The sequence below is a fragment of the Rattus norvegicus genome, chromosome 1, assembly GCF_036323735.1.
Source record: "Rattus norvegicus strain BN/NHsdMcwi chromosome 1, GRCr8, whole genome shotgun sequence".
NCBI lineage: Eukaryota > Metazoa > Chordata > Mammalia > Rodentia > Muridae > Rattus > Rattus norvegicus.
Genome location: NC_086019.1, coordinates 85904975 through 85915008, shown reverse-complemented (window position 1 = coordinate 85915008; position 10034 = coordinate 85904975). Strand labels below are relative to the sequence as shown.

Sequence of the window (10034 nt, the reverse complement as noted above, 5' to 3'; positions counted from 1 at the left end):
AGGTTCGTTCTCGAGGTTTGACAGACCCAGCAGTTTAGTTCCACCTCCTGGTTCACTTTACGTCTTAGTCACTTGGGAGTAACAGCTTTGTAGTAAAAAAGAACCTTCTAACTCCCTCTGGCGATCGTCTCTAGAATTGGCTTGCGGAGTCCAGAAGTTCTCCATTTCTAGCTGGATGGCTCAGCTGCTAAAGGCAAGTTTAACAACTATAGTTCGATTCCAGGGACCCACATGGTGGAGGCTGAGAACTGACTCCTCCAAACTGTTCTCTAACCTACGCACACAACGCGTTTAGAATATTTTGCAGTGCCACACACAGAATGGCACTGGATACCCAGACCCATGTAAAAAGCTGGGTGTGTCAGCGTGTAGCTGTAACAGGAATGGGTGAGTGGGAGACAGGCATATGCCTGGAGCTTGCTGGCCAGCAAGTCTGGCAGAATCAATGAGCTCCAGGGTCAGAAAGAGACCTGGTTTCAAAAAATAAGATGCAGAACAACTGAAGAAGACTCCCGACATCAACCCCTGGCCTACACATTAAACATTGTTAAAAATTAGTGAAAAAAAAGTCTAAATAAAGCATGGGCAGTTATTGATAGTGGTTCAGTAGCTGTAGTAAATACACTACACTATAGTAAGAGCAACATCTTACTATAAGAGAAACTGGCTATGTGAGAACTTTTGGTACTATGCTAGTTTTCTGTAAATCTCGTTATTCTAAGGCCCTGTGCACAGCGATTTCAGTCCCAACAGTGTGCTGTGGTGCAAGAATCTGTATTTCTTCTTTACTGAAGTTTACTGATTAGCAGAGAACATTTGAGGAAAGTGTTATGTGAGTTGAGTGTTGGGGGTCAGGAAAAGGCAAAAGACATCTCCCCACCCCCACCTCCTTCCCATTGAGCACTTTCCCAAATATACCTGTGCTCCCGACTGTGCTCTGACCCCGGAGCTGGTGAGTCTGGAGGGCCACAAGCAGTTATGGTTCCCCTTCCATTTGCTGCATGGTCTCATCTTTTTGGAACAATGAGCTGTGCAGCAATAGATGACTATATACCCTCAACCCATAAGGCCAGCTGCTTCCACTCATGGAGTTGGGTCCTTCAGGGTAGAGCAGTGGAATGCTCACTGCAAAGCAATGCTCATGTCACTGGGAATGCCCACCAAGAAAAGTGCATTTCCTCATTTACCCACTACACACATTGGGAAAAAATGTTCAGGTAGGAAGGAAGAGAGCCATTCTGGTTCCTGGGCTGCCCTGTACCCCTCATTTCCCTCAAACAGGATGTCTCAACAGCTCCAAAATCAACCCCCACCCCTGCTGCCTTCAAGCTTTAGCTGAGATGTTGAGACCCTTTCTGTAGTGCTGGGATGGGGCCCTGGAACACAGGAGGCAAGGCATGGCTCTTGCAAGTTGGGGTTCGTATAGATGTCTCTGACCTGATATGGCATCATTCTGACAAGGCTGCCTGCTGACAAGGTCCTTCTCCTTCATTTCAGGTTGAGCAGCTACAGCCACACATGCTTTTCTAGCTTCAGTCTAACCGACCCCATTATCATGGCCAGATCATGCCTCCTGTCACTACCTTCTCACCTGTGTGCTTATTCACAACTGCTACAAGACCCCTCCTAAAATGAAGCTCTATGATGAAGGGGCTTTCACTGTTGTGTGTGTATGCCCATCTACAGACTCAGAAGAACTGCCGTGTGCTGCTAAACCGAGCACAGCTGACTGTGCCCACCTTCTCTCCTCTCTCTGCTCACTTCCTGGCCCCTGCTATGGCCCTGAAGCTTCTGCAGAGCACACAGGCTTAGGAGTTGGAAGACAGCTCTTTAAGAACCCAATTTAATAAGATACAAGCAGACATGTAAAAAATACACCTAACAATATACAGTCATTGCAAGACTAGGGATGGTGGGAATGCAGGGAGGCCCTGCCCCAAGGAGGGCCCAGCTCACTGTATCTCAGGTGTCCTTACTGATTGTCTCTAACCAATGTCAGTCCCATGCCTACAGCTCAGGGCTAAATGCCACCTAGACCAAACCTTCTGCTTCCTAGGGTCCCCTGCTCCAAGTGACTGGGACTGCAAGTAAGCAACTATTAACCAGGAGAGAATAGAGCCTCTGGTTACCCACATGACTTCAGAGCTACCTTGAGAGCTTCTGCCTGTTCATGTCCAAATGCTAGCCAAACTCGCTAGCAAGGCTAGAAGTGAGAGGACAGAGAGGATAAGAGTGCCCCAAACACTTCTCGGGGGCTCAGGGCACTGGTTCAGAGCTGGATCCCCTCTCCTTGCAGACCAACTTCTAGCAAGAAGTCACCACTGCAGGGGACCCATGTCGGCCCCCAGCTCTTCTTCCTCTTCTTCCTCTTCCTCCTTCAGTGGGTAGGGCTTCACAGGCCACTTCACCCTAACGGGTTCCACATGCTCCTGGAGGCGGTGGCGCTTCATGTGGGCATTCCGACTCTTGATCTTGTCAAACACCCTGAGGAGTCACAAGGATATAGGTCAGAGCCCAGAGGAGCTGGGGAAGCAAGTCAGGCCAGAGGGTGAAGGTTCAGGGGGAAGGCTAGTACCTCTCACACTCTCTGCAAGGGAACACGCCCTGGCTCTCCACACTCCCTGGAGGCTCAGGAGTGCGCTTGGGGGCTGCACTTGGGCTGGAGTGAAGGATAGACTCCCTCCTGTAACTCTTGGTCTTTATCTTTAATTCAGGAGTTGGACGGTGGGTGGGTCTTTCTCGAGGGCTGCAAGTCACCTACAGAGAGGGTAAAGATGATTTAGGACACTAGTGTGGGACCATGTCTTCTGCAGGGAAACCTTCCCTTGAGAGCCTCCACCACCCTCTGACTGGACCACAGATGCACCCAGACCACTTCCTCATGCGTCCTCTACCTTGTCTTCAGTCCTTTCTACCTCATCCAGCTCTCTTCTGCCCCTCTTCTCCAGCCCAGGAGCTCGGCCACAGTCAAACTTAACCATTTTTTTCCAGATGTAGTAGTACTCAACACACTGTGCTACACTTTTAGTCTGGATCTAGTGGGAAGGAAGATACAGAAGCAGGCTGTGGGCAGTACCTCACATGTGAACTCCACCCTGGAAATCCCTTCCCCAACATCTCTGCCCATGGCAGGGCAAAGGCAGGGATCTTGGTCCTTCTGGGTGGTGAAGGGTCCAAAGTGAAGCCACACAGTAGCCATCAGCACTAAGTCCAGCATGCTTCTTCCCTGTAGGAAGACACACAAAGACCTACAGGTAAGGAGGCTCACTGTGACACTACAGCAGGCAACAGCCATACTTGGTGAGGTTAAGATTAACACAGAATGCCTTTCCTCTGTGGTGAGCTTTCAGCCACCACAACTAAACATAGCCTAGGAAGCCCTCCAGGGAAAGTGGCCCCAAAGAAGGACAGTCATGAGTGCACACAGCACTCAGGCAAAAATATGACTCCTGAGCTGAATATCATACCGCATGTCTCTGAAGGCAAAGGCAGCATGATTTCTGAGAGTTCAAGGACAGGCTGGAGTACATAGTGAGGTCCAGGCCAGTCAGGGATATAGAGCAACCGTGTCGAAACAAGCATGATTTAATCCCAACACTTTGGGAGGCAGAGGGCAACGAATCTCTGTGAGTTCAAGGCCTGCCAAGGCTACACAGAGAAACCCTGTCTTGAAAAACGAAACAAAACACCAATCAATCAAACAAACAACAAAACAATGACTTTTAGAGCCAAGTATAGTGAGTGATGTGGGACAATAATCCTAGATCTCAGCAGGTTGAGGCAGGAGGACTGAGCACCTGAGGCCAGCCGGAGCTACACATTGATGCCTTATATCAAGAAAGAAAGAACCTCTGGATGGTGGTGGAGGGAACAAAAATGGAGAGCTGGAGGTGGGACCTAGTGGTAGATTGCTTACTATGAAAGAGGATGTGTGCTTCATTCCCAGCACCAGGAAGAGGAAGACGAGGAAGGGAGGTAGGATGGAAGGAAAGTTGGGCTGCCTGGGAAACGTTCCCAGGAAATTAACTGGTCAAGTGAGGGCCTCATTCCAGAATACACTTTCTCCACATGATCCTGAAACTGCTTGTGTGCTGTCACAAACTAGAAGTCAAGCAGCATGTCCTCTGCTTAGGAAACAGCACCAAGTTAAAAGGAAACAGAAACCGGCTTCAGCTTCTAAGAAAGATAGAGAAATAGGAACAAATTCACCTTCCAGCCAAAAACAATGAAAGAAACAGTGCTGGGAAGGGTAGTGAACTTTGAGAGCAGACTTGGTACATGACGCTCATAATCACTTTAATAATTGCCCAGACTGGAACCCCCTCAAATGCCCATCAACTGATAAATGATTAAATACAACTGCAGTAGATCCATGCAGTACAGTATTATTTAGCAGCAGAAAGGACGAACTATTAATAAATGCATCACAAATGAACATCAAAGTAAGTATACTGAGTGTAAGCAGCCAGATGAAGTGTGGAACACATGCTGTTTGACTGTCCTAGAGATATAAAACTCCAGAAAGTACAAACTTTCTTACAGACCAGGGCTGACCAGTGACATGGAGGCAGGCACAGTGGCATGTGTGATACACTGCCAGGGCAGGATGAAGTGCTGGGCATCACAGAGAAGTTGCTATCTTGCCTTGGTGACAATCCTATGGATTCATACATATAAAAAATATTCATCCTTGCACCTTGCTTATGTGTAGTTTTTTGTATGTCATTTAAAAAAAAGAAAGAAAGGAGAGCTGGGTGGTAGTGGCATACCCCTTTAATTCCAGCAGAGGCAGGTGGATCTTTGTGAGTTTGAAGCCAACCTGGTCTACAGAGTGGAGCAGCCAAAACTACACAGAGAGACCATCTCAAAAAAAAAAAAAAAAAAAAAAAAAAAACCAAAAACCAAAACCCAAAACAAACAAAAAACAAAAAACAGAAGAGAGTATTAGGACTCATGTTTGTGTATTTTTCAGCACAGGAGTAAATAAGGAGAGAGAAAAGCAGCAAGTGCTGAGCTGGAGTGAACAGCACTTACTGATGAGAAGCAGGGCAGCAGCAGGGAAGCCTTCTAAGGTAACAAGCCGCTTACAAGGTACTGAATGTGCTGCAGGCAGTAGGGACAGTTGTGCGAGGCGGGGCTTGCTGCCCCAGCCCTCTGTCATCTTACCGTCTTATGTATCAGGTAAAAGTCCTTCTTGTGGGCACAGAATGCCTTCTTGAAGAGCCTCTTCTCCATGGGGGTCCAGATGTCTGACCCTGCCGGGGACAGGGTAGGTTTTTCTCCAGGGACCACAGCCTGACTGACATTATGAACACTGATGATATACTAATTTCAGACAGTCTTCCCTAATGCTACTAAGCTGGGGACTCACTATCCTCAGGTTATAGATGTGGGCAACTAGCTGGGCCTGCCTTAGTGGCCTAACAAAAGCAGGTGGGCTCAGCTTATCCCATATCCCCTGCCCTAGACAGGAACACTGATCTTGCTGGAAGAACTCTGGGTGAACGATGGGACAGGACTGGTGGGGTTTAGTGAACTCAAAGCAGTGCCTGCTAAGTCCCCCTGGAAAGAACAGGCCCCTTTAGGAAGACAAAGGCCCTGGAAAGAAGGCCAAGGGGAGGAGGCAGAAGTGAAGTCTGCCATCAGCCTGGCAGAGATCAGCCAGGTCCCAGTGTCAAGCAGCCCTTTCTCCAGTCACCTGTATAGCGATAGTCAGCCAGCGGGTGAGTCCGGGGCTTCTGGGGTCCTCTGAGTAACAGAGTCTCCAGGGCAACCTGGAAGGACAGGAGGTGTGGGTCACTCACAAGGCATGGGAATCAGGGATAGGAATCAGGGACTGTCTCCATTCTTTCTTTCATTGAAAAACAAATATCTCTAAAGTCAACTTGTTCAAGGCAACCTACAGGTGCTTGGTCCTTATGCTGGTGGACAATCTGTTGGCCCATGATGACCTCACTAAGCACCCCTTTGAATGTCATCTTTATTTTCAAAATATGACTGTTTTCATGAAGAACACAGCATATGGATTTACGTGTGTGAGGCACATTCTCCTACCCATCAGAGGCTGCTGCCTAGAAGAGTGCATCTCAGCCAGCATTCCACTTTATTCCTTCTTCTGCACTCGGTACTGGGTGACTTCTTCCTTTCAATCGAGCTGGGGATGGAGCCAGGGCCTCACGTATGAGCTATACCACCAGCCTTTGACTTTTGAGATAGAACCTCATACTGTAACTCAGGCTTGTCTTAAACTTATTCCAAGTGCTGGAAGCACAGGTGTGAGCAATCACATCCCTTAGCAATATACTTTTAAAGCTTTTGACTCAAAGCCCTGTGAGGTATGGGCTACGCTAATCCCAGTGGGGACCAGACCTTTTTTAGGATCTGGTACAAAATGAAAATAAGGATTTCCACTAAGTTGTGGTGGTGCATGCCTTTAATTCCAGCATTTGAGAAATAGAGGCAGGTGGATCTCTGAGTTCAAAGCCAAACTGGTATAAAGAACAAGTTCCAGGACAGCCAGGGATACTCAGAGAAACACTTTCTCTGAAAATAAAAAAAACAAAACAAAATAAACAAACAAACACCAAATATTTTCACTCAGAAAGTCTAATGACTCCCTAGATGAAAACAATGAAGTATTAAGCCAAGGACAGAATCCTACATGACTGAGACCCAGTGGGTGCTCAGTATACACTGCCTCCCAGCTCGGCAGAAAGCATGGCCCAGGACTGAGTCTCAGGTCTTAAACACTGGTCCTCCTACACTGCCCCAGAACCCCTTCTCCCGGAGTAGTGGTTCTCAACCTTCCTAATGCTGTGACCCTTTAATATAGTCCCTCATGTTGTGGTGACCCTACATGATCATAAAACTATTTTCATTGTTAGTTTGTAACTGTAATTTTGCTGTTGTTATGAATCATAATATAAATATCTTTGTTTTTTATTGGTCTTTGCCCGACTCCAAAAGGGTCATGACCCACAGGTTGAGAACTGCAGTCCTAGAGGAAAATCCTGTAACTGACTAGCCTTTACTTCCCACTCTGTTATTCTAGCTCCAAAGGACTGCAGGCTTGGACTTTCACCTTCCCTCGGCTGGGCCATCCAAGTCCCTGAAAGCCCAGCCTCAGGTGCGTAGGGTACCCAGGGTCTCACCTGAACACTGCCCTGGGCGTCATGCAGGCAGTGCAGGGCAAGCTCCAGGTTGGTGCCCCCTCCTGGCATCACACTGGAGCATGCTACATTGCAGAGTTCCATCACTGTGGTCCCAGCAAAGCCAAAGAGCATTGGGGAAAAGAAATGAAGTCAGGCCTGTGAGGGAGGTAGTCTTCCCCATAGTACAGGGAATCCTGGTCAATTTCCCTTTCCTTACAATCCCAAGGCAGGGGCAGGCTGAGTAAGGGGAACAAAGAGGAACCATAGAGACCCTGGCCTGGCACCTGCACTGGCAAGTGAGGGGGGGGGCAATGCAATGAGGGAGAGATGCTGGGTCGAGGGTCTATTTTCTGGAGTTAGATGGGAAAGGAAGAGCCTTGGGATCTGATCAAAGCCTCAGCTACCTCTGTCCTGGGTCTCTGGATTGGTCATCACATCTCCCCATGGCTTCCAGACCAGAGAAGCTACATTCTCATCTACTCTGGTCAGCGGCCTCTCTTGCAGTTCTGGGATCTCCGCCTGAAATCTGCTTCCTACGTTGATATGTCTGAAACAAGGCCACACACAAACATTGGGATGCAAAGCTGCCTAAGCCAGGAAACAGCAGAGATGTATCATGCATTCTGCTCATAGCCACAGGCTGCTCATGGTAGTCTGCTGCTATTTCTCAGACATGGTGGCTGCTTAGTACCTTCATCACCCAACAGACACAGGCACTTCAGAGCACCTGTGTTCAGCCACAACCCACAAACCCCCCAGCCTCCTGCACTATGCTGCCACTACTATCCAAAACCCAGGTCCATGGCAAAGATTCTGTCCCACCCCATGCTCATCTGTGTTACAGAAATAACACAGCAGAAACTTTTGACCTACAATTGGAGAAACCCACAACTTCTATATGAAATGTCTGCATCTGGTCTGCCCTTCCCTCAGAGGGATAGGGCTGGGAAAGGAGGCTCTGGAAGGTCAGGCTGGTGAAAGCACCCTCACTAGAAGAATTTGGACACTAAGTGTTCCAACTCACGGTTCGATGCTGATTTTAGTGTCATCCTTCACCACACAGATGCCAAAGGAGCCGTCCACTTGGTCTAGAAAACACACAGGGAAGGGCCTTAACAAGACTGACCTAGCAAGATCCTCTGGGCCTATCTTTGTGGACATGGTAAACAAACTGTAAGGCACCGAAGGAGAGAAAGACCCATGAAAAATGCAGAGGAAGAAACTGAGTAATTTAAAATAAAACAAACAAACACAGAGCAGCGGAGATGGGCAGATCTATGTGAGTTCAAGGCCAGACTGCCAGGGTTACACAGAAAGACCCTGTCCCAAAAAACCAATTGGTGAGGCTGGTGAGATGGCGTATCTGATGAAGATGCCACTAAGTCTGATGAACTTAGATTAATCCTTGGGGCCCGCATGGTGGAAACAGGAAACTGACTGCTACATGTTGTCCCCTCATTTCACATGTGCCCACACATAAGACAGACAGACAAATAAACATAAATAAATAAGTAAATAAATAGTAGATGATTAAAAACTAATAGAAAAATAACCCCACACATTAAAACAGTTAGCAGACCAGTGAGATTGCTCAGGGCATAAAGGCACTTGTCCTAGACCCTTTGATTCAATTCCCAGGGCCCATTAAGTGAAAGAAGAGATCTGATTCACAAGTTGCCATTTGAATCCACACATGCCACCCATGCACATATGATTAAGCAGATATCAATCAATAAATATAAGCTTTAAAGATTAAAAAAAAACAATAGAGACAACTTTTTCTTGATAAGAATTAGAGTCTGTGAATCCTGAGCAAGCTTGACTTTCTTCCCCACAAGCTCCTGGCTTGAGTAATTGAGGCTTTCTCCCAAGGACTCAGCTGAAAGATGGGGCTACCCCATGGCACACAGCTCACAGGCTTAAGGAAATTGCAGAAGGGACTATGAAATGATCCAGTGGGTAAAAGTGTTTACTGCCAACCCTGATGACCTGAGTTTGATCCCTAGGCCGTACATAGTAGAAGGAGAGAACTGACTCCAAGATGCTCTCTGACCTCCCCATGTGCCCACATGTACAAATAGATATAATTTTTAAAAAGAAAAATTTAAAAACTATACAATTAAAAATCATGTAAGGTAGAACAATAAATTCTCATCAAGGGATAACTTTGAGAGGTGGAAATCAGGTTGCCTGAGTTGGTAGAAGGAAATGATGAGCAAACCTGGAGGAGAATGAATTAAGAACCTAAAGAGGGGAAAGAATGCACTGAAAGCTAACACCACATGCAATAGATGCCCCAGAGAGAAGAGAAGAGAACTGAAAGATATTTGAAGAGAGAATGGTAGAAGAGCCCCCAGATTTGGTGAGAAACAATATACACATCCAATAAGCACTGTGATTCTAAACAGGACAAACACAGAGGCAAAAGTGCAAAGTCAAAGATTAAAATCTCAAAAGCAAAATGAGAAAAAAAAGCAAAAATAAACCCACCTCATCCTATGCAGAATTCCAGTAACACTCACAGTTGACTTCTAATAGAGTGATGGTCAGGAGATAGGGACACAGCACTGTGCTGAAAATAAATGTCACGTCTTATACCAGAAAGCTAACCTTAAAAAGCAAAGTGACAAAGATCCCCAGATTTAAAGAAGATTGAGGAAAATCTGTTGCTACCAATCTTGGTTTATGAGAAATATTACAGGGGGATAATCTTCACTCTTGGGAGAAAGATACCAAGACATCCCACAGCACAGATGGAATCTGAACATGGCTGGGAGTAAAAGAAGCCAAGCATAAGGAACCATATACTGTGACCCATGTGTTTGAAACCTTTCAAGCAGCTAAGCCTACAGAGACAGAAATTGGATGAGCTCAGCCCAAACC

The 10034-nt window shown here is 46.9% G+C and overlaps 1 protein-coding gene across 7 annotated transcripts in view; it reads right to left on the bottom strand.

The window, feature by feature from the left end:
* Window positions 1-254: 254 nt before the first annotated feature.
* The window catches only part of Zfp541 (zinc finger protein 541), a 36426-nt gene continuing 26646 nt past the window's right edge, over window positions 255-10034 (bottom strand). For 6 of the 7 annotated variants that reach the window (XM_063288451.1, XM_063288450.1, XM_003748775.6 and 3 more), the window contains 8 exons: window positions 8176-8239; window positions 7556-7698; window positions 7152-7255; window positions 5699-5774; window positions 5167-5255; window positions 2895-3035; window positions 2576-2757; window positions 1830-2484 (listed from right to left, as the gene is read on the bottom strand). In XM_063288451.1, the coding sequence (XP_063144521.1) occupies window positions 2316-2484; window positions 2576-2757; window positions 2895-3035; window positions 5167-5255; window positions 5699-5774; window positions 7152-7255; window positions 7556-7698; window positions 8176-8239 (968 nt within the window). In that variant the 3' untranslated portion in view covers window positions 1830-2315. Of the gene's footprint in view, window positions 2485-2575; window positions 2758-2894; window positions 3036-5166; window positions 5256-5698; window positions 5775-7151; window positions 7256-7555; window positions 7699-8175; window positions 8240-10034 lie in introns of all 7 variants that reach the window. The other variant, NM_001107458.2, reaches the window with a different exon arrangement.